The sequence below is a fragment of the Nothobranchius furzeri genome, chromosome 1, assembly GCF_043380555.1.
Source record: "Nothobranchius furzeri strain GRZ-AD chromosome 1, NfurGRZ-RIMD1, whole genome shotgun sequence".
Classification (NCBI taxonomy): domain Eukaryota; kingdom Metazoa; phylum Chordata; class Actinopteri; order Cyprinodontiformes; family Nothobranchiidae; genus Nothobranchius; species Nothobranchius furzeri.
Genome location: NC_091741.1, coordinates 82,066,149 through 82,091,590, shown reverse-complemented (window position 1 = coordinate 82,091,590; position 25,442 = coordinate 82,066,149). Strand labels below are relative to the sequence as shown.

At 40.8% G+C, this 25,442-nt stretch overlaps 1 protein-coding gene across 3 annotated transcripts in view; it reads right to left on the bottom strand.

The window, feature by feature from the left end:
- Window positions 1–25,442, bottom strand: part of enox2 (ecto-NOX disulfide-thiol exchanger 2) — a 338,606-nt gene that overhangs the window by 140,219 nt on the left and 172,945 nt on the right. For all 3 annotated transcript variants that reach the window (XM_015949661.3, XM_054739246.2, XM_015949670.3), the window contains one exon: window positions 24,494–24,640. In XM_015949661.3, coding sequence (XP_015805147.1) covers window positions 24,494–24,640 — 147 coding nt within the window. The remainder of the gene's footprint in view (window positions 1–24,493; window positions 24,641–25,442) is intronic.

Genomic DNA, 25,442 nt, shown 5'->3' with positions numbered 1-25,442 from the left:
AATGCAATTATTACCAAGTGACAGTAGAGTGAAGGGTTTTTCAATCCTGGTGAATTGTTCCCTGGAAAATCCCTGAGCTGGCTTTAGATTCACTCATGCTTCAGGATGCTCAGCATGTGACCAGAATCAGACGATTTTCTGGTCAACCAGGCTGTTGGACGCTCAAAAATCAATTTCTTTTTCTTGATCTGTGAAAGCACCATAACAAAGTGGCTAATTTGTGCTAGCAATGGCACATTTTTGATGCAGAAGTTTTTTCTGAATGAAAAAGCTTAAGAGTTAGGTATGTGTATTATCTGCGGAGTGTTTTAAATATAGTCGGAGAAGGCACAAGAGGTGCCAAAGGCTTAAGACGAATTGGATTTTCTACAGAGGTATATCTAAGTTTTTGCTCAGTAGCATAAAGGCCAAGGTTCTTCTTTAAAGTGCCACTTTAACATGTGACACCAGCTATTCAAGTCTACATTACTTTGTGAGACCTATAATATAAAACCAGGAGTCAAATACAAGTTAAGATGTAATAGTTTAATTGTTATAATAAAGCCATAATTTCAAAATAGCTAGACAATTAAATAGATGTAACACAGAATCTGATGTTAACTTAGGGCTGGGCGAAACAAACCAAAACTTATAGCTTGATATTTTTTAGCTGAATCCCAATATTCTGATATTTTTCCACCTATAAAGGATTTATAAGTGACCTCCCTTCAAGCTGCTTTTAGAAATTGAAAGCAGAAATTCACCCGCAGATAAAACAAATTTAAAAAAATGTCTACTATTGTCAAACACATATGTGTGTGTGTGTGTGTGTGGGGGGGGGGGGGCATCTCTCCCCACAAGCTGGTCAAACAAAGCCCAGTCGGTAGCCATGGTGAAAAGGTTCACTGAATCATGAACAAACGTCCCCAAATAAATAGAGAACACAACATAAACCCAGAGATTTTAAATAATCTAGAAAACAACTTTGCTGGTTGAGCGAACGAGTGATGATGTGTAATAACAACATGTAATAACGACATGTAATAACGGAGCAGCTAGACGTTACAATGCCTGCTAACTCTAAATATTAATTTGTTTTATATTTATATAAATTTTACTGGGTCACCTTGTTTCTTGTTTGGAAATATATAATAATATAAAAAATATCAATATATGTCTCAGTCCTCGTTTAGTTTTAGAAATCTAGATGTTATGCTTGACATCGCTGCATTTTTTTAAGGAAACATTTCTCTCCAAGACCCTTGAAAATAACATTTGTAGATTTCCAATGCAGAGAAAATGTAAAAGAGGTGTCACCATGGCTGTTTTATGTGGCTAAATAGTGAGCCTCTTTGACAGAGTAATATCAGTTATGTGCTGTTACTATCTGGAGTTCATAGTTCAAGTAGTTTTTGTCTAACATGATTTGACTGACAACAGACCATCAACACCAACACAGTCTGTATCCATTTGACTTGAAGGAAATACTTTTCTATTTCTACTGGAGCACAGAATCACAACACTTGTAGTTTCCTAAATTAGTACGAGCCTAAGCATAAAAAAAAAGAGTGTGAAGAGCACAACTCAAAGCCCCATAAGAACATTTTCAATCATAATAGAAAAACTTGCTGATTAAATTTATTCCCTACTCCCTGGGTAGTAACAAATCTGTGGAAAATGAGGTTCAGGCCTTGGATTTGGCCTCATTCGCCCAGTGACAGCTGAGCTGTTGTCATCTTACCGTGCCGCTGCTGACTACTCCAGCAGGTGACAGCATCTTATCAGGAGCTGCAAATTACAACGTGGGAATCTTATCAGCGGTAGCCAATTAAACCCAAGGGGAGTTGCTGCGAGGAAATGTCAACAGCTCAGTGAACTTGCCAGGGTTCTTATCAGGCCACGCCTCTTCATCCAGGCTGCTTTCTTTGAGTATGTCACAGTAACGACTGCCAGAGCAATGTTGTGACAGGAAGGGCTGAAGGAATAACAGGGTCTCAAAAGAGCAAGCCTCCCAGAGAGACTCCACACTTCCTGAGAGCTGCCATATTTTAGCAGGTTTTCGACAGCTGATGACTAAAAAGCTAAAAAAAAAAATCTTTCATTTTTGGGCTTCAGCTGGGTGCACGTCTAGACCGAATACCAGAGTTAATAAAAAGACATTAAAAGTAGGATTAAAACTATATGTATGGAGGGGTCATTGTTCTCGAAGGCTGTGGTGCATCTGGGACTCATCTGTCAAGTGTTTGGAAACAGGTAAAAATGGAACAGCAGCTAATTGGGGATCTTTATCTTTAAATGACATGGTGGTTATGAGTTGGTATATTGTAAAATGTGTGAAATTATTTTGCTTACTAAAGGGGCCATATCATGGAAATCCACTTTTTGGAGCTTTGAGCTTATATTAATAATGTTGGTTCCTCAGGAAAAATACCCCCAAACCTTTTATTTGGCTGCATTCGTGCATTTTCCTCTTTCAACTACGAATTTTTAATTTTGCTTATGTTTATGTATTTAGCCGACACTTTTGTCCAAAGAGACTTACAAGTGATAAATTTAATTAAATTTTAATTTGAAATTCTTGAAATGGCCTAATGTATAAGTTTTACGTCACTCCATCTTCCTGCTCCCAACATCAGGCCCTGCTCCTCCCCCGGAAGCTAGCTCTGGTCTGAAACCCGCCTCCCCTGGCCAGCTCCAGATATGTGGCTTAAGCCTGATTCATACTTCTCTGTGAGCTCCATAATGGAGAGACGCACATGGAGTGTCGAAGAGGTTTTCAAATGCAAATTTCTGTTCAGGCAGTGGAGAGTTGCAAAGCAATTCCCCGCCTGGACAACAGAAGGCGTAGCACTGTTCTGTGGTATCCTGCCACTGTTACACTCATGTATCCGGTCCACGATAGTGTATTTACTAATGTGTTTATATATTTCAGAGACTTTATAAATTTGTCCTACATTCTCCTCCACGTCTTCATGCGAGCCACCTTTAAACCCACATTTCCCATCATTTTCCTCGGCGATGCTGGCGACAAATTTACGGGAAGCGGCGTCTTGAACAATCACAAGCTTGCGGTCTCTGTCACTTCTGACGGATGTTTAAAATTTTGGGCATGCCTCCGTCTCCCTCTGTGAGCCTGTCGGAGAGCCCTAGCGCCTCTGTTGATTTAGCTAGCGTGAGTTCATGTGAGGGCCATTCAGTCCCTTTACCAGAGGAGCGTGAGTTTGGTCCGCATAGCCGGTAGTAAGTCGGACCTGTTCCCAGTGAGGGTTGGATTCCGCCAGGGCTGCCCTTTGTCACCGGTTCTGTTCATCACTTTTATGGACAGAATTTCTAGACGCAGCCGTGGTGTGGAGTGTGTCGAGTTTGGTGGCAGGAGAATCTCATCTCTGCTTTTTGCGGATGATGTGGTCCTCCTAGCTTCATCCAGCTCTGACCTTCAGCTCTTGCTGGGTAGGTTTGCGGCCGAATGTGAAGCGGCTGGGATGAGGATCAGCACCTCCAAATCTGAGACCATGGTTCTCGACCGGAAAAGGGTGGCTTGCCACCTCCGGGTCGGGGGAGAGGTCCTACCTCAAGTGGAGGAGTTTAAGTATCTCGGGGTCTTGTTCACGAGTGAGGGTAGGAGGGATCGGGAGATCGACAGGCGGATTGGTTCGGCGTCTGCAGTGATGCGGACGCTGAGCCGATCTGTCGTGGGGAAGAGGGAGCTGAGCCAGAAAGCCAGGCTCTCGATTTACCGGTCGATCTACGTCCCAATCCTCACCTATGGTCATGAGCTTTGGGTAATGACCGAAAGAACGAGATCGCGGATACAAGCGGCCGAAATGAGTTTCCTCCGTAGGGTGGCCGGGCTCAGCCTTAGAGATAGGGTGAGGAGCTCGGACATTCGGGAGGGACTCGGAGTAGAACCGCTGCTCCTCCGGATCGAAAGGAGCCAGTTGAGGTGGTTTGGGCATCTGGTCAGGATGCCTCCTGGACGCCTCCCCGGGGAGGTGTTTCGGGCATGTCCTGCCGGCAGAAGGCCCCCGGGTCGACCCAGGACACGTTGGAGAGGTTACATCTCCAATCTGGTCCGGGAACGCCTTGGGGTCCTGCCGGAGGAGCTGGTGGACAAGGCCGGGGAGAGGATGGCCTGGAGCTCCCTAATTGGGATGCTGCCCCCGCGACCCGGACCCGGATAAGCGGAGGAAGACAAAGACGAAGAGTTCATGTGAGGGGAGCAGTGGGAGTCAAAAATTACCAAATAAAAAAATGCTTAGACACACAAAAATATTTTGCAGGAAATAATCAATTAAACTAAAATATAAAAACATTAAATCAGCGTTAGCTGGCTAAATAAATTACTGCCAACACCACTGGGATTTGAACCTACGTCAGCACATGCAAAACCGAGATGACAGGCAGATGCCTGAACCACTGGACTACCATATCCATTACAGTAACCCACTTGTCTTAAGTTGTCGGAGCGGGCATGGGTGGAGTTTCACTGATGAAAATAACTAGTATTTATTATAAATGACATCTCAATAGTGCCAATGGTAATATTTTATCATATACTATGCCTACCGTTGTTCTGAAAGTGTTAAAATAACATGATATAGAACGTTTAAAACAAAAATAGTGGCCGAGCTATGTAAAATCAAAGTCTTGAAATTAACCAAATATGTTGTACACAGTAGTTTAAGATTAATAAGATTTCTATTATTCGTCAGAAAATAACTAAACAATAACTGTGAAAATATATTTTAATACGCAAAACCAGTTTTTTTTATTTTGATGGTCCAAAGAAAAAGGGTGGGTGATATGGAATAAAATCCTATATCACAATGTTATTTTTCATATCAATTATGTGCAACGATATAGAACAAACTAAATTATCTTATTAGCTATCTTTAATGTTCTCTGGTACTTTTAAGTGACATTTGAAGATATCAGAAGGTTATTTTTTTATTGTAATGATTTATTTTAAAATACAAGAACATTTGAACATTTTGAACTTCGTTTCCTCAGTTTGTCATCAGGCATGAAGCTGGAGAGCACTTGCTCATATTTGAGATTGTAGAGTTTTACATCCTGTTGGTCTAGCCGGGTGGAACTGGTTCAGGAGCTCAAACAGATCGATGGTTTTCCCTGACTTTGTCAGAACCCGCACACATTATCATTAACAGCGCAGCTACTTTGTTTTTGTCTGATGTTAACAAGTCAATATACACCCACATGCCTGAATTGTTTTGTCCCTTATTGTCAATGATGCCATTTGCTGTGTCCTCTGTCTTTTTCTAGAGTTAAGACCGGCATCTAAAGAGGTTGTGTTTTGCGTTTCAATTAGCTGTCTTTGTTTTGGTGTGTTGGTGCCCGCTTGTAATTGGCGGAGTCCAACGTCAGAGTGTTCAAATTGGGTGCTTGGGAGGAGCTGATGTTATAAAACAGATGCCACCTTGAGTAGCTGTCGTCCCATTCTCCCCTCACTACAACCAGCTGCCACTTTGGCCTTGGCCCTGTTGTGTCCTTGGACAAGACTCTTAACCCACCTTGCCTGCTGGTGGTGGTCGGAGGGACTGGTGGCGCCTGTGCTCGGCAGCCTCGCCTCTGTCAGTGCGCCGCAGGGCAGCTGTAGCTACATTGTAGCTCATCCCCACCAGTGTGTGAATGTGTGTGTGAGTGACTGATTGTGTTGTAAAGCACCTTGGGGTATCGTAGAACCCTAAGAAGGCGCTATACAAATAAAGGCCATTTATCATTTACCGTATGCCTTGTCTGACATCAGTGTGTGTGACATCAGTGTGTGTGACATCAGTGTGTGCAAAAAATAGAATATTTGTTTGATCTAGTTTGATCAAATTTTTTTGTTAGGGGGGTAGGTTTTTTGTTATTTGGTTTACCTGTTACCTGTACCAAGAGGCTAACGCTACACAGATATTAGCCGTTAGCAGCGTGTCCATCTTGCTGCCATGTGGCTCTATTCCAACCACTGATTGGTCCAGCGCTGAGCTACACTTTATAAGGATTGCTGCACATCTGTACTTTATATCGAACTTTCAATTTCCCAGTTCTCACATGTGTATAGAGAAAAAAATGTTTTAAATATATATTCAATTCAATTCAAATTCAATTCAAAAATACTTTATTAATCCCAGAGGGAAATTGATTGCTGTAGTAGCTCATAATAATAATAATAATCAAGTCATCAAAGAGTTATTGTATATTACAATGGCTGTTGGCAGGAAGGATCTCCAGTAGCGGTCAGTGTTGCAGCAAAACTGAAGAAGCCTCTGACTGAAGACACTTCCATTGTCGGACAGTCTTGTGAAGAGAATGCTCAGGGTTGTCAATCATTTTCTTGATTCTCTGGAGAATCCTTCTTTGCATTATCTCCTCCAGTGGTTCCGAAACTGCCGAAACTCTGGCTGAGTCCTTGAAAGGGCTTGGAGTTCCTCCATCTTGTTGGCCAGTGATCTCACATTGCCCATTATGATCGACGGAAGAGATGGTTTGAATTTCTTCTTTCTCTGTCTCCGTTTTGCTCCCGCTCTGCACCCACGCTTCTTGCGTTTTAGCTCATTTGGGATTTGTGGCTTCAGTTGAGGTATTGTTTCAGCCTTTCCAATGTTAATCAGCTGCTACCATCGACATATACATATGTCGATTGTAAACCAGCTTGTTGCCATGGTTACGCATCATAACAAATGCTCAAAAAGTGAAAAAAGCTAAAAAAAATAGCAGTAAAAATCCTCCAAGCTTCACAGAACCAGAAACAGAAAAGTAAAGTGTCCAAAAAAATTGTTTTTCTTGAGAAACTAGAAGAAAAAATGCCCAAAAAAAGGCAAAACTTACATATAGTCAACAGAGCTACTCCAACATGCAGCCGCCCAGAGCAGCGCAGTTCCGGAAAAAAGCGTTTGTTAGTTTTACCACACAGCTCTACAAAGAACCATGTATCTAACTTATACCATTTTCTTTTATATTGCATATGGACAATATATTGAATTGCTAGTACTTTATTAACCCACATATCACATATTTGTGTGAAAGGGTTTATACCTCCTTTACACCAATGTTTATAATTATTGAAATTCACTTAGGAATGCCACTAATTGTCATTTTCATTACAAATAACTCCACATAGTATTGAATCTTTCTATAATGTTATACTGTTATTGATAGAATTTTAGATATGTAATATGTTGCAGGTATGAAAAGTAAACCTTACTAATATGAGCAATACTAGTAGAAAAATGAGAGGGGATATTGGTCCATTATTCTTTTACTGTGATCTCAAATCAATAAATGCACACAGTCTGCATCACTGGTCTTTAAATGTAATGAAGGAACAGAAAATGGAATGGCTCTTAAAAGCATACTCAAGATTCAAGCAGATGGAGACCTCCACAGACCGGAGGAACACTGAATAAATGAATGAATCACAGTCTGGTGAATCTTTTCTGGTAATTCAGTGTAAATGGAGGTTATTGCAGTTATTTCAATGGTTCATCTTTCCTGTAATGGCAGCTAGGTTGGCTGGAGCTATGAGAGACAGCTCCAATTGTAGAAAAACCCATCAGGTAGCGGCATACAAAACAAAAACCATGATAAGCTCTTCTTCACTTGGCCCGGAAAAGCTTTGACACTGCAGCACAGCCACATACTGTAGTAAGGTTATTACAGAATTTTAGTGTACACTCACAGCAGACGCTCGCTGCTGACTCCTTCAATTAAAACATGATTTAACTCAACACAGGACAAGGCTGAGTCACCACCACGTTTACAAGTAAAAACACTTGGAGCAATCATCAGGAGTATACAAAAATAAAGACCTTCACTAGACAGAAATCCAGAATCTATAACAGTATTAGACAAGATTGTGGAAAATAAAAAAGACATTAGGAAGCTCAGTGCCCCTTGCACTGGCTTTGACAAATCGCTCAAATACAGTACCGGTCAATGCCATTAAAACAAAGTTTGGAATATAATAATCCTAATCATCTGGTGTGCTGACTTTAGATTAAACCCATTAGCTTTCCTTATACAACACCAACACCTGAGGGGGAACTCGATCCAGGCAGGACAAAGTCAAGAGGCTGTTAACAATCCTCCTGCTCTGTTGACACCATTATTGAAATGCCACGCTTTAAAAGAACCGACGTGTGGAAAAACAAGAGTTTTGATCCAAACATAAAATCTGTAAAGCTCCGTTAAATCACATATACGGGGTTTTCCCGGGTGCCCAGCATCTCCGGTCTCCTGCCCGGGAACAGCAGGCGGCCGGTTGTTGTCGTTTCCCAGGGCAGCCGGGACGCGTGGACCGGCTCCGATGCGATGTTGTAGTCATGCTGGTCACTTGTGGATCTCTGAGTGAAATCACAGAAACACTGCAGCTCTTTTAGTTGATGCTGCTTTACTTTTGAGTCACTCAAATGCATTTTTCTTGCTAACAGTTTGCTGGTGGAATGGGGGAAAATTCTACGCGTTTACCATAACATTGCTTGGTCTACGATGGGTTGAAATATAATGTGTTGGTGTGACTGCTGGGTAACGAAACTAGAGCTACATATCTAACTAAGGATAGCGGTGGCTATCGGGCTTTGCTGTTTCACTGCGGCCAAAGATCCGCGAGTCTGTTGTTGTTGACAGTTCCGGCTCTGGCAGTGTCGACATGGCTCCCTGCTCTGTGTCGACACAGCGCTGGTAGCCAAGTCGACACTTTGGGCTCTGTCGCGCTCCCGGCCGTAGAAGAATGTTTTCCATGTCTCTGCTTCAGCCCACCTGATTTACATATTTGCATTGCCTTGTCAGGATGACATGAAGTGCTGCAGAAACCTATTACTCACTCTTTGATTTACATCAGGTGTGTGGCAGCAGGGAAACTCCTAAAACCCATAGGACAGGCGGGGGCCAAGGACCAGGGCTAAGAAACACTACATGAAGAAAAGCCAGAGCAGGACTGCAGCTGCTACTGAGAGAGGGCCTGAAGCCTTGATCACATTGAATGCAGAATGGATACCGTCCAGTTTCACATGGATCAGAAATCATTGAGTCCAATCAGAGCATGTACACCAGCTTTGGTGCAGATGCAGAGATCCAGAAAGGTTCCACATGGAGTCTGGACCCTGCATGAGGGTTGTTAAAGTTAAAGAATTTATCTGAGCCAGACAGGAAGTGAGATGTGGTTCAGCATTAAGGAGATTTAAAAAAGAGTTATATGTTCTACTTTTGGGGAATCATCAACAAGCCGTATTTGTGTCTAACAAACTATGACAGAATGGTAATGCTTGTGTGAAAGACTTCTGCTTAAGTCCGGCAATGCATCCTGGGTCACCTAAAAGGTATCCAGAAGATTTTTCCAGCTGCAGACTTGGATGCTAAACTGTCAAGCTGTCAAAAGGGGAGACAAGCAGCAGCTAAGAGTGTGTGGGTTTCTAATTTCTCCAGAGTTTAGAACCTGTATACTGACCACTTCCACGTCTACATCAAGCTGAGTAGGGCAAAATATGACAGCCAGTCGGCGTGTTAGGAAGAGATGCACTAAGAATTTTAATCATAGGAACCAAATCTGTGCTGTCAGTCACCTTTATATAGGCGTAACATGATCGACTCATAGGGGGACACAACACACCTAAACTGAAATGATGTGAAGCGCATGTAAGAGTAGCTGAACTTATTCTCCTGCATAACCTGAAGAGGACAAATCCCAGAAGAATGGAGCTGGAAAACAGTCTTGAATTCTATACTCCAATTTTATCGCAACATTTAAATCCAAAACACAGACAATCTCCTGGAAGTAGCCCCAGATCAGCTAATAATCTATCCAACATCTCTCCAACAGAAATGCATCTGTATAAGCCCCTGAAGAGAATGGGTGGCAAGACAACAGGAAGAGGAGAAAGGCTCATTGCATAAGTTAAAACACAAACGTCGTGCAGTGGGAAGCAGCTGGTGAGGATCAGTTAACTCCACTGGAAACACTGTTGATGTGTTAACAGAAGAGTGAATTCTAGTGTTTCTCAGAGGTAGATTTCATTTTGCTTTGGTTAGCTTTTTCTTGAAAGCTACATTAACATCTTTGCCAAGAGAAAAAGTCACCTTTAACATGATGAGGTGAGAGCAAAAAAAAAAACTCTCATGTGGCACCAGCAATCTGCTGGTAATTTTAATTACCTCAAAAACCTATCGAGGTTCGTTGAAACGAATTTCACTCTATTAGTAGTAGTAACGAAGCCCATCTGCATCAACATGATAAATAATTCATCAAGTAATCCAACCATTCTGAGATAGCGGTTATTCTTTGGTGTTTTAGGGCCGTCTAAGGCATATAGAGATCTAAGAGTCGCTGGTGGCTCGATGAAACGCTGTAGATAAAACCTCTCAATAGCTTTTACATTTGTAATTGAACCATCTGAGCCCTTGAATCTTGGGCCAGCCTTTTCTGTTAGAGGACATGCACTCAAGAGGAAATGGCATATTCTATTTCAACTGAGTGGAGATGGGGATGGCTGAAACACAAAGAAAATAAAAGATTACAGCCCTCTTCTGCATATGTATAAATGCCTCAGGTTCTGACATCCTGATTAAGCTACTTGGGCAAAAAACAGCTAGTGTTGTTTACCTGACCAAAAGGTACTTATTGAAAATGGTAACAAACATTAGCTAGTAGCATTTTAAGAGATTATTACAGCTACAGCTGAGTAACACAAACAATTTATTATTTTTATTAAACTAATCTGATAACTATTATGATATAATTTCATTTTAATATCCCAGTTTCTAAGCCAGCATTTGATTTAACAGAAACTGACTGCCTAAGCTGCCCTTTATTCTTTTTAAAACACAAGAGGCATTGCAAAATCAGGTTTTCTTTTTAAATTCTGTTTTCTGAATCAGCACTTTTTGATTGATAATTTTCACCGAAAGGTGCCTTATTGTACAGATGGCCCCAATGTAACGGAATGAAATGACTGTTTTCCACCTAAAAGTCATTTTCCCCCTCTCCTCTGACACAGAACTATTCTGAATGAGATATTGCCTCAAGGTCTCACACATTTGCTAAACTGTTTTCCTTTCCAGCCCAAGAGAAGAATGAAGAAAAGGACTCTCTCCTTTTAATAAATCAAAGAACTCTATTTTTAATAAAGCTAATCAAACAAAGTGTTAGTCAATAATAAGATGTGACCAATTACCTTATTATAATCCTATAGAATATAATAAGTAATATAACTTTAAATATTTCCACTAGGACTGATCTCACATAGCATTAAGTTATGACACATTGCTTTTAGTGATCCAGTCAGAATCTGCCAGATCTGACGGAGGCATGGTTTTGGTGGTGCTTGGTAAATCTGTCATCTTTTCATTTGACCATAAACCAAAACATCTGAAGTGTAAAACTATGCCCACGTCATCTTTAATGCCAGTTCAAAGAGTTCGAGAGAAGTTGACAGAGTGGCCAATCCGTAACTCTTCTCTTCAGCCGAAAGAACCAGCGACAAACTGGATAAACCTGTTGCTGTTCCACCTCCTGCAACTGTTCCTTTCAGAATAACAGCTGAACCATCACAACCCCGTTTTGGGTCTTGTTAGATGCCGATAAACTGTCGTGAACCGGAAGTATCTCAAAGACTGGACTGGTCGGCTGCCGCGGCTATTTCTACCAGCTTCGGCTCCACAAAGGTCCAAGCTGGACCCCTACACCTCCTGATCTAGACGGGGACTTCCACAAGGGTGCGTAGACTGACAGAATGGCGTCTTATGTGTTTATGAATCTCCGAATTAAAGCTTAGCGCGAAGACATCACCTTCACTTCCCACCAGAACTAATCGTTTCTTCGGATTTGCTGGTTCTGAGCAACATTCCACACTACACCATTCTCCGTCTCATTCATCTTAGTTACACCATACATTTAGTGTTATTAGTCTAGTTTTAATTTGTTTAGTAATAAATCTTTAAACTTTTAAAACTTGACTCTCTCTTCTGTTGTCTGAGTTAATACGAAGCTGTTACATAATCCCTGCAATAAAAAGTTCCAATCTTCTGGTTAAAGGTGCCCAAAGATCCATAAGGTTGATTCCATATTTCCTATGGAATCTCACGTCTCATGGTTCATTAAATAACATGTAAATTAACCCTTTACACCAAAAATATTATATTAACAAAGTATTATCATTGTTGTATTAACGGCACACTGTAAACAGACTGTGAAGGCGTTGGATCAAGGTTGAAACTCGCTTTAAACTGGGAATGCCGGCCAGAGCATCACTTAAAGCCCCTCGGAATATTAAGAAGAGGAGTTGTAATTGCAGTTGTGCTCCTGGCTTCTTTATTATAACTCGTGGGTTAGGACAAGTGAAGCAGGATAGCAGACATGATTGCTCGTGGGTGTTGTTTGTTGTTCATCCACGCACACACTTGACCATGTCCTGATGCTATTCCCCAGGCAGCAACATACCGCAGAGAGGCACCCAGAACACAACCTAGAGCTATGTAAACCTCGAGAGATATGAACCTAAAGCCATTTTACCTCAGGCCAGACTTCCGAAGCAAACTTCCGGTTAACTTCAAAATAAAGGTAACAAAGGAAATTCAGTCCCATAACTCAAGACTTTGAGGGCTTTTCTACAATTGTTGTTGTTATTATTATTAATAATAATAATAATAATAATAATAATAATAGCAATAATAATAATAAAAAACAAATACATCTATGCAAAAACTGCCAATAAAGTGTGGAATATGGAACATCAGGTGTAATGTGATGGATGGGTTACATTTATTAAAATGATGGGTAACATTTATCAAATGAGATGTGACATTCCATATTAACATGAATTATCCATCTGAATGGTCTTTGAATATTTGATTTATTATTATCTTAGGTTATTTGGACTAATTAGGGAACACACACTTCATATTAATTCAGACAGTCAAGGATATAGTTTATAAACATGAATTTAATTCTATATTTCTAAACTACTGATTATACATGAGAAATTATGAACGAAATGATGGTTGGACAAGATAACTGAGACAATGAATGGAATGATGCAACGTAAGCTAGAGGTTTGTAGCAAAACTTTATTAAGTATTTGAGAGATTGTGTGTTGTCTGGGTTGTAAAATCAGTTTGACTGTATGGTTTAACAAACTATCAATTATTCATAAAACCAGGGGTCCTCGTGCGATCCAGGGGGTCAAGAGGTCAGTATGGACAAACTACAGGTGGCGTGGACTTTTGGGTATTGGAGCCCATAGTTCTGCTACGAGTAGGGTTGTCACGGTAACCAGTGTAGCGGTAAACCCCGGTAAAATAGTTGACAATAATAATAACCGTCTTGTTTTAAAAAAATATATGATCTCGGTGGATTACCGTGGCTGCGGTGTAGGCGCGGTGACCCTTACCAGCCACTGTATCATCTGCTGAAGTTGCCGGCGGCACATGCGCACTTTGTTGTTTACAACCAAAGCTTTCTTGAAGCTAAAGCTGAAATAATGGCCAAAGGAGGAGACGGCAGTGCTCAGGACATTTATTATGCCTCAAAGAAGACAAAGTGGGAAGTACTGGCATTTTTTGGATATTTGAAGAATGCCGAGGGACAGTTGATAGAAGACGGCTATCCTGTTTGCAGCACGTGCAGAAAAAAGTGTCTGTGAAAGGCAGCAACGCTTCAAATCTCAAGACACATCTGCGTGATCATCACCCACAACTCTACAGTCAACGCAAGGCAAGCTAACGTTAGCGTTTTAGCTAAAATGCGTGATCCGAGGATTTGGGTTGAGGAAGAATGCAACGAGTGGCTATATAAAGCAGCCGCAGCGCCGCTACCTGCATATAAACTGTGTCGTGGACACCACCATATTGAAATGACGCTATGCATTACGGGGCTCCCAGGGACAGATAAGAGTTGGTCTCTCTCCGAGAATAATTATGAATTTAACAATGATTACTGCCTGATGACATTTTCCCACATCTGCAAAGCTCACTGGAACGACACAAACCGAGGACAGTATTTTCCTGATATAGGGTTTATTACTCAAGTAAGGGTAAAAAAGTATCTGATTAGAAGGCTACTTGAGTACTGAGTATCAGCTGAACTAATATTTTTAAATGATGACATCAAACAGACATGAAATAAGAAGTTATGGGCAAATATTGGTATTTTATAGACTAAAGGGGAAAAATGTAAACAAATAAACAACATAATTACAAAATAACAAATTTTAGGCAAAATTTAGACACAAACTGAGGACAATATTTTCCTGATATACAGGGTTTATTTAGTTGTCTGAAAATGTAACACGTTAAAAAAAATACTGCGATAATACCGAAAACCGTGATAATTTTGGTTACAATAACCGTGAGGTTAAATTTTCACACCGTGATAACCCTAGCTCTGAGTACAACCCATCTGCTTGGAGATACCTTCCAGGTGACTGCAGGAAACTGGCGTAACTATTTTGCATCTGATGACGCTTGCAAAGGCTTTGACCTTGGGGTCAAAAGAGAATGGTTCCAAGGGCTTTGCTCACAAGATCGGCCAAACCTGGAAGCTGCTGAGAATTGACTAGCCCAAGAAGTGAATTAGCCTTTTTTAACAAGTGTTTACAAATTAAGACAAATCAGAATTTGACAAGTTTAAAGGCGTTACCAAAATACCTCAGGCATCCCTCCTTCATTTATACACTTAGAGGTAATTTCTTAATGCAAAGTAAAATCTTATTAAACATTACTGTCAAGTAAATGTTAAACATTAAGAATAATATAATGATGTGTGGGTATCTGAAACAATCATTACAGGAATAGCCCACCATTCATTACTGTAAAGTACTGGACACATTATTAAAACACTGGTTTACCCCAGCACATTACAAGCCTGGTGAACCACCAGGCCATGCTTTGTCCCCTGCTAGGCCAAGCGTCCAACCCCCCCCCCCCCCCCCCCCCCCCCCGCTGTTACGGACAACAACGCACGGTAACAAAATTATCCTTACACCCTCCCTCACACGGAGGATGGATGGTAGTGGAACAATCCGTGTGTCATCCGTAACCAACTTCCAGGCTGTTTTTCTTTTCCCTTTCCCCGTTTCAATGCCTGAATATTGGTAGGAGGCCCACACAACATCTTATTTTAGCTTTGAGATAGACAAAGAGATAAATAAATACAATGAAGGGTTCTCATTATGAAATCTTTGCAGATCTTGCACCATGCTCAAGGCTTTGCCATTAGCTTTCGCTTGAAGCTACAGATCCACCAAAGTGCCTCCTGGCAATTAATTATTTAGAGCTCACATTTGTAGGCTTTGCAAGATGAGATGAAATGGCAATGAATCGCTGACCATTGGAGCAAAAAGAAAACTTCCAAGGGGCAAGGTATCTCAATTAAAAAATAAAATGAAATAAAAACCATAGAGGAGACAAGTGGATCACTGAGACAAAAGATGAATACATCAACAGTGTAGATCAGAAACAAGATCTGATATCTCCACTTTGACTTGGATCAAAAGCAGCTTGCAATGAGCTGGGAGGCTATATATTGGAAACACATGATTCATGGACCGATCAGATCTTGAGCCATCTTTATCTCTTTAGGAGCCAGCAGAGACAATTAGACAGCTATTGCGTAAGTGAGGGACAGAAATCCCCACTGAATAAAAAAGGCTGGAACGTTTTCAGACTCATGCAATCCAGTTGCCGCTCTGTCCTTGAGTCAAAACACACACACCCATACACACTTAAAAAGAAGCATGCAGCTGCCAGCTCCAGACTTCATCATTTCATCACCCTTTATATTCCCAAACAAAGCTGCATGGATTGCATTTGTTAGATAATGAGTTCATTTTTAATCTCGGCCTCAAATCGATCCACATCATTCCATATTTTCTGTCACCGTGTGGCCTTGGCATCACAACGATCGACTTCCAGCTGTAGATCTCCTGCCTTAGCATGCAGACATCCTGACAAAGCACTAATACAAATCCATCTATGTGACAATAAAGTCATATATCATACTGGGTGTTCGCTCATTGCATCATTTACCCTTTTACAGATCTTTGCTGAGTGTGAAACGTGCAAACGTGATTAAATTTAAAAAGTTTTAAAAGAAACAATGGTGCATGTATTACATGCAACCACTAAAGATCACGCCTTTTCTAAATAAAAGTCACTTTCCAGTTGAGTGAAGTGCAGCATTTCGGTGTTTGGTGCCCCACACACACACACACACACACACACACACACACACACACACACAGACAGACACACACACACACACACACACACACACACACACACACACACACACACACACACATACACACACAAATCAGTCAGGCTGAAAACCATTTATCACAAGAAGGCCAGAGTAAAGAGACAGGGTATGAACTGCACACTTTCTAAGACCTTGTGCTGACAAAACAGCTCAGACAATTTCTAATAAAAACCCTGAGCATAGATTTCCCTCATTGGTTTCACTTCTAAAATGTGTTCATCGGATGTCGAAACAGCACAATGGCTTGTAACAACAAGCTGTAGCAGTGCTAAGAGGCGTGGCGGTGACGACGACATGCTGAAAGTACACTGCTGCTGATATAAAGTGGTCAACCAAGCCAACATACACTGGTTGGTCAACATGGCATCATGCCAGAAAATGTCTCAACAGGGCAGGTTTTACTACTCTAAGTGGACAATCTTGTAATGGTAATTTTTGCAGCTGCGCCTGCTTAACAAACGTCCACTGAAAGTGTTTTTTATTTGGTACAGGGCTAAATTACAGATCCATAAAAGGGTTTAGGTATGCAGAGCTGAGTACAAAGAAAAAAAATCCTACATGTTTACAAGGCAAATGGGGGAATTGTTATTGTTTTCATCATTATTATCAACTTGTCCCAACCTGAATGAACAAATATTTTCAAACAGCACTTACAGCTAGCTACATGCCATGTCACGTTGCTGCGATCATCTGGGAATTATTACCCACAAACACAACTTGTGTTCTTATTCTCCACGCCTAGATGACAGTAACCTTTAGCCTGCAGAATCAATAATATTTTTATTCACTTCCTCTCTCTTAGCCTCAACTAAAGGTTAATGCATGAGCGATTTGACAGGTTAGAAAACAGTTCTTTTACAGGCTAAAACGACGCCTGTGAATTGGCGTTTGTGTTAAAAGTTGATAGATTTTCATGAAGATGATGCTGGTATTAGACAAGCTCAGGATAAATCTATAAAAACGGCCTCGGGTTTGAAAATACAACTCAGCTCTGATCACTACTCGGCATTTTTTTTTTACCCAAGCCAAACAACCTTTTTATGGAGTACATGAAACCCACAGAGGTAAAGGCCAAATTTTCTCCTTCAGTGAGATTTTTCATAGTTTTTCAGAAAAAGAAAGGGAAAAAGTAATGCCTTCAACATCAGAAAGTGGATTTGTGTCCTTGTATCACCAAAGGTATGGGTGAAGTGACGGTATTTACCCACTCCCCAAAAATCTGTGCACTCTTATTGACCCATCACAGACTAAAGCTACAGGATGTTAGCTGGAGAGAGCTGCAGGCACATTTTGTGTGCAGTGAGTAAAAACACCTCATTATTAAAGCTGACAGAACCTCCCACAGCTGTGAAACCCCCATACAGCTGCCTGAAAAATGAATGGCATTTTTAAATAAAAACTACATTTTAAAACTTCTGACAGTGCTGTGGAAAAAACAGCATTTGTCCCGTTACAGATTTTTTTCTGCTGTTACTCTTTGCCACGATTAATAATTTCAGCAAAAACAATTTAGTACTTGCAAAAATAACATGAGTAAATACAAAAAACTGTTTTCCAACAGTTAATACACCACCTGGATTTGACTTAACTCATAGGTACGTGCCTCCTATTGGATAATTACTGGTGCAATGAGCTGCTTCTCATTTCTTAAACAACCATGTGGAAAGACACATCTGGTGGTCGTGGGAAAGATGTTAAGTCTGTTTGAGAAGGGTCAGATCATTAGCGGGCATCAAGCAGAGAAAAGATCTAAGGAGATCACAGAAAGGACTAAAACTGGGAAAGAACTGTCCAACGCATTATTAAAACTCATGAGTCCAGATGGACCCTGTTCCAGAGTGATGGTGCATCAGGGTAAGAAGAGAGGCAGATGAAGTGATGCACCCACCATGTCTAGTGCCTACTGTACAAGCCTGTGGGGGCATTGCTATGATCTGGGGTTGTTGTAGTTGGTCAGGTCTAGGTTCAGCAACAGGATGTGCTCCAAGAATGAGATCAGCTGACTACCTGAATATACTGAATGACCAGGTTATTCCATCTTCCCTGATGACACGGGCATATTTCAAGATGACAATACCAGGATTCATCAGGTTCAAAAGGTTAGTGAAAGAGTGGTTCAGGGAGCAGGAGACATCATTTTCACACATGGATTGGCCACCACAGAGTCCAGACCTTAACCCCATTGAGAATCTTGGTGATGTGCTGGAGAAGGCTTTGTGCAGGGGTCAGACTATCATCAATGCAAGATCTTGGTGAAACATTGGTGCAACACTGGACGGAAATAAATCTTGACATTGCAGAAACTTATTGAAACAATGCCACAGTGAATGTGTGCCGTAATCATTGCTAATGGCGGTCCAACAAAATATTAGAGAGTGCAACCTTTTCTTTGGTGGTGACATCATTTTGGCCAGGCAGTGTATGTTAATTGAAGGGGAAACTGATCCAACCCAACCTGGCCCTTTGAGAACACCCTTGTTGGCAACAACCACAATCAGGCTTTTGTAATAACTGTTGTGCAATTGTTTTAATTACACTAGAGGGTTTTGCACCATGACTGGTTCGTTTAATGTTAATCACTGGAAATTCTCCTTAGTGATGGTTGAGAGTAGAGTTGACATAAGTCTGAAATACCTTTTTGCTACCTTGATCATGTCTTTCATTTAGATCAATCTTGAACTCTATCTCCTGGGCTCTTTAGTTGTTGATACTTTTTTATTTTTATGAAATAAGGTTTTAATTGTTACTTTTGAAGATACTTTAGCCTATTTCATGTTGTTCAACTGTTTTTTTTTAAGTAAATTCTTAAATCCACATGTCTGGTAATTATCAGTCCTGAGTGTTGCTATAGTGAAACTGAATTTAGCTTTTTTCAGTAATGAGGTTATTCATAGAATGGGGCCCTTACCTTTGCACATAGGGTCAGCTTTTGACTCTTAACAGACACCATCATTTCAAAACAGCTTTTTGTATTCCCTCAGATTATCTTTGATGTACACTTTTCCCACGGCTTTGTATAAATCTTTTAAATTTCCATCCTATTCCAATTTTAGTAGTGCCTCTATTTTGACCTTACAAAATAATATATTTAACTATCTCCTTTTAACTGTACATTTAACTTTGTTTGGAAACTAAAATAAAGATTATCATCAGTACTACAATAATATCCCAAGCATGAGGCAATGAAATCCCGCTTGCATGACTGTGACTAAAATGACATTTATATTCATTGTAAGGGGAAATACTGCCCCTTAAAAAATGAGCATCATTTCAAAATCCCATTCTCTTCACCACCCGCAGCTTAAACCCAGCAGGACTTGAGGGAAAATGGCCATCTCTGGCTGTGTGGTAAAACTGATAAAAAAGGCATGAAAAAAAATTGAGACGGAAAATCTTTACTGTGTGACTGCTGCCCCGAGGCTCCATTTATTATGGATTGATAAAAGACGAGCACACGCACGCACAGCTGAGTGTACACAAACAACAAAGACTAAAGTTAAAAAATAAATAAAGGGAGAAGATGGTGGCTGAGTGCCCAACCTCCTACTTTAGATGTACATAAATGTAATGTTTGATTAAATGAAGGCTCAGCACCACAATGTGACAGACAACAGGTATGTCCTAAAATTAGCAAAAGACTTATCTTTTATGGTGAACTACTTTAAATATAAATAGCCCCGCTGAGTGTGAGAGGCAAGCCAGAGTCTATTTTAAGGCTGAGTGAACAGAATATGAACTCAGCATCAAATGTTTCTGCTTTACAGGAGTTGAGGGCACCTTCTATCCATCCATCCATATTTGTTATTTGGTAGTGAAGTGGTGATTTAAAGATCATTAATAAATATTCTATTAACAGGATGACTCAGCTCCCTCAAAAAGCCCATTAAGCCGACAGTTTGTTCACCACCCTTTTAAATTCTTTATTGGGTAGCAGAAGAAAACACACCTGTGAGATGTAAAAAAAATAAAGGTGTACGTAGCGTTAAAACCTCTGGCACACATGCATAGTGAGCTCCTAGGTGTAACGGTAATTCTAAATAAGGAAGAGCTCCATCCATTATCATCCCTTAATGACACTTAGCCAATACAGCTGTTAATGAGTGAGCGCTTCAGTAAAGGGCCAGACAGAGACCCAACACAGAATAAGACGTAAGGCAATAACTCCCAAGCGTTATTTGCTTTAGACCTCCTCTAACCCAGTAATTCTTCAGAGGGTTCAAGCATATAGCAATAAATGCAGGTGGACTACCTGGTCGAAGGAGGTCAAGTCAAAGAAAGTTTGTAATTAAACCCGTTATCAGCCCAGTGTGCTTTCAGGTCACGTTTGCATAAGGAAGCATGCAGCAGGTTAACACACACATGACGCTTCGGTAGCTACAGAGATATACGGCCGGGCCGTGTAGTGGTATTGGGATTTTTCTAATTAGTTTACAACCTTGAGGTGGTAGAGACTGAAAATAACCAGGGAGAGCTCAAGAAGGCATAAATAAACTGTTCAATAACACCGTGTAGCTGAGACATCTCAGAAGGACCCCTACGTCTCCAGAGTACAAGAAAATTGAACAACACTTGTCTCATATTTAGCTGTACATCCATTTAGTGTAGCAGTTGTGTTATATGCAGCATTAATCTGAAAAACAAAGCCTTTGCCACCGGCACCTTCTAACTCCCATTAACCCCTACATTAACTAGAAAAACAACTTCATATTTGTTGTTTTAGCCAGCTTATAGTATGTCAGGACTCATTTGCCTCCACAGCATCAAGTAGGTAATTAGAGGTCTAATGTAAATGATGTGTAAAAATACACTCATATGGTCTAAATAGTAAAGGTGTGTACTGGCAAGAATCTAGCAACATGATATTTACTACAATACAGCAGAGACGTTCAAACTTCACCGCTGCAGTTGCTGCGTTGAAATTCACTAACATGTCAATTTGTAGTGTTTCCTTGCTTTTAATGAAATATCAACTTTTCAAGTATTGCAGGTTGCCCTGTTGTCATCCTTTTTTTGTAAAGTATAAAAAAAACTTTGAGCTTTTGTGCTGCTTAGGCGCCATGCTGAGTAAATGCGTAAGCTATGCAACGTGTGTGGAGGCGTCATTCACACCAACTGGAATTGGTAAGAAAATTGTTTCCAAAAATGGCAAACGATTCCAAGGAATTGAAACTGTGGGAGCCGGTTCTCAACAAGAACCTTCAACAAGAACCGCTTTCGATTCCCAACTCTAGTAAAAACTGCTGCAAACTAGTGGTTGGAGTTTAAATTGCACCACCCAAAAGAAATACAGTAAATATTTTCATGTAAATTCTCAAAATAAATAAAAAAAAATAAAAATCTATGCACTGCTTTCAAATATATAAAATCAGTAACACAACATAAAATATATCAGTGATCTCTCATAACCAAATAAGGAGACAATTATTTTATTTTTGCTCCCAACAACAGCTGACAGATTCTTGCATCAGTTACCCTTACAAAGTGATTTTGTGTAACACTAATGACTTGACAACTGGCGTTCAGCTCTGCCTCCAATCAGAAAATTGATGTGAGGCTTGAAAGTTTTTATTTTGCTCATACATAAATCAGAAAACTGAATGAGATTCCCATTTTCCCATAATTAAACTGGGCTACAAAATAAAGCAGGCACCTAGAAGTTATTGATACAATTTTTCTTTACCCTCCCACTGTCCTAATGGGTGTGACCCCACGAGGAAAGTTGACCATTGAGCAGGGTTGATGGTTTATCCCTTGGGTCCATGTGGCAGGGGTGAGGACTGAGCACCACCTCACCCCTGCCACCTGCCACGTGGACCTCAAGGGATAAACCATCAACCCTGCTCAATGGTCAACTTTCCTCACGGGGTCACCCATTAAGACAGTCGGAGGGTGAATCACAAAGCATTTTACGCCAGACATTACAAGTTCTTAAAAGTCATGGATCCGTGTTAAAGGTGCCATTTGTAAGAAGGATATCCTTTGGTCAAATGTAGTTACAGCAGTCCATTTTGTTAAGCAAGAATATCACTCACTATCGTTCAGTGAGTTTCATGGCTGTTGCCAGTTACAGATCAACACCAGAAGATCCTAGATGACGAGCAAAGACAAGTCAAACACAGCAAGTTGATAAGTAGAAAAACACATTGTTATGTCTGGTGTTAGCACTTTGGGGTTGTTTTATAGTAGAGAGAACTTACTACACTGGTTACGGTAGTTTGTCTCCAGCATAGAGGAAGTGTGGTTGTGTGCCGTCTTGCTGTTAGCTTGCTGTTATAGTTCTGAACAACTCATTAAAGTAAGTAAAACGCCAACATTGACACATAATTTACTTCACAGGCACATTTCACTGTAATATCGAGTTGTTGGTAATTGGAAAAGTAGCTTGAGATATTTTTGAGCAAACTATTTTCTTCTAATTCATCGTTAGCATTGTTAGCTCAACATTAGCCTCTAGTCTACTTCACCCGATACTAGAGTAAAGCAAAAAGATGCTGTGGCTTCATAGAGATACAAGAAATAACTTCTGGGTTGCTCCTATTTATTGGCTTTGATTCTTTAAAACAACTCTGGAGCTTTCTGTTTATCAGTGTACAAATTACAAATGCAGGCATAGCTGTGTTAGCTTGCTTCATGTTCGTCAACGTCACAAACAGATTGTCAACAGTAACTATCTCCCGCTTTTAGTGGCCTAGTGGTAGAGCATTTACCCTGGGACTGGGAGATCGAGATTCGACTGCCTGTCGGATCATACCAAAGACTTTAACAATGGGACCCAATGCCTCCCTGCTTGACACTCAGCTTTAAGGGGTTGGACTGGGGGTTAAACCACTAAATAGTTAACATGCCTGGCCACCACTGCAGCTCACCACTCCCCTCCATGGGTATGGGTCAAATGCAGAGATGAATTTCACCAATGAGTGATGATGACTGTGGGACTTTAACTTTTTTGAAAGATAAACTGACAACCCCCGAGCTGGCTTCCAACATAATTGAGACATTAGACCAGGGCTATTCATTTCCGGGCCTCGAGGGCCGATATCCAGCACATTTTAGTGATTTCTCTGATCCAACACACTTGATTCCGTGGTTGAATCAAGTGTGCAGCAGCTCATCAGTTTCTGCAGAAGCCTGCTAATCACCTGCTAATTGAAATCAGGTGTGTTGAAGCAGGGTTAAAACCAAAACGTGCTGGATACCGGCCCTTGATGCCCGGAATTGAATAGCCCTGCATTAGACTATTTTGTGATTATTTCACAGTAGAATCATTACAAATCAAATCAAATGGTTAACAGTTTGTTTCCAATAAAACCCATTTTCAAATGCACATTTTTTTAAAAGAAATCAGCGAAAATCATACACCTGTGTAGCTTTCAACACCTTACCCATAATTCTTACCGATCCAGGCTTTTAGTTTTATGAACATTCGTGATAAATTGTTCAACTTCAGTTAAACTAAGTTGGTGAATTAAAATCAAATTAAAGCCATCAAGTAGTGAAGTGATCCATGTAAAAGATGTGAAGAAAATATAAAAAAAGTTGAGTAGGACATGTTAATGTGGAGCATTAATCCAAACCAATTATCGGTGCCAAGGAAGCGGAGAACATGGAACAACACCTCTGTCTAAAGGGCCTCCTTCTTTGTACTTACAAAGCAATTAATTAGTCAGAACTTCTTTAATTCTTTAATTAGAAAGTCCTCCTTTGATTTGATGCATTAGCAGGCGACCCAACACTTACTCAAATTACTGTCCAATTATAGAACGCTCACACACGGACGCACGCGTACAGCTCCTCTATGTGCCCCCTCCCCGTGTGACACGTCTGTGTTTGTGTGGGAAGCCTGGAGGCATGCTGGAGCACTGATTGGCAGGCCATGTTGTCACGGTAACAGACATTCAGGCACGCACACACACACTCACACAATCTCAATGGAGCAGCTTCCTGCTGCAGCTGCCTAACCCCTAAGCAGGCCAGACAACCAGAGCCTCAGGACACGGCAAGGTAATGAAAAACAACAAAGACTGAAATAAGCTACTTTTTGTCCATAGCGCCACCCTATAATGGGATTACGCCACAGTTCCCATCAAACCCGTTAGATATTGGTGGAAGTAGAGGAAGGAAAGAGCCAGGTATGAAATCTAGCTAAGCTATTGTATCAAAGCTCTCCTGAGTGAACAGAGGCATTCTGAGATGATGAGCGTTTGAGTTCATAGCCTAATCCTGCAGCAGTGAGGACAACTGTGAGGCAGCCGTCAGTACCTGGAGGGAGGTTGGCTCGCTTCCTCTTCTTGCTGTTTTCAGCAGTGTTTTCCAACGGAGCACACTCGGTCACCAGTGATCCACTGGAACTGCTGAACTGGAGCGGGTCGTTGTTGGTAGCTGGATCAAAAGGCAGAGCGTTGAGACCTGCGACAAAAAAAAAACACATCATTAGATGAAGAAAGCATGCTCTGGAGCACGGCAAAACACGGCAAAGGAAAGGCGAGAGAAAACATCCGCTGTAGATCAATGATATATTGTAGTTGTTGTGAGGTAGTTCAACAGTTAAAAACAGATTCTGGGAGCTTTACAAGAACCGTAATAATAACAGAAACTATATGAAGATTGCCCTAGAGTCCCAATAATTGGTTTGCTAGTTACCTTTCCTGTTTCCTGCTTAATGTGTCGGTGTTTTTCTGTCAGTTTTTGTTCATAATTCAGAGCAGGATCCTGGAGAGACTCGGTTTACATTCATGAAAAATTCATTATGCTTCTTTGTGCTCAGATTTGTTTTTTCCTCCATGGCACAACAGAACAGAACACAAGCCCCAGTTTACTGCAGCTCGATCAGAGGTCTAAGGAACCCTCATCACTTTGGATCCAACTTCAACACAACAGCAACATGATCATTATTTCATAGTAAAGGACTCTTTTTCTTATGTTGGTCTACTTTTGTGAAAAGATAGATAAATAAAGAAAAATAAACTTGCAAAAACAGTTCAGTTCTACACTCGAGTTTTTATGAAGATAACAAGCGGCTACAACAAGCGGCTACATTTTTTATCTCTGACACATGAAATCACTGCAAATGTGACAAAGATTTCTGTGCCAAATGTGTTTTCACTTTTCATGTCTTCAGTAAAGATTGATAAGTAGCTTAAGTCTGACTGACAAATGAGACGTGCAAGAAAAGATACACCAAAGATCAAACAGCACCTGAAAGAGAGAG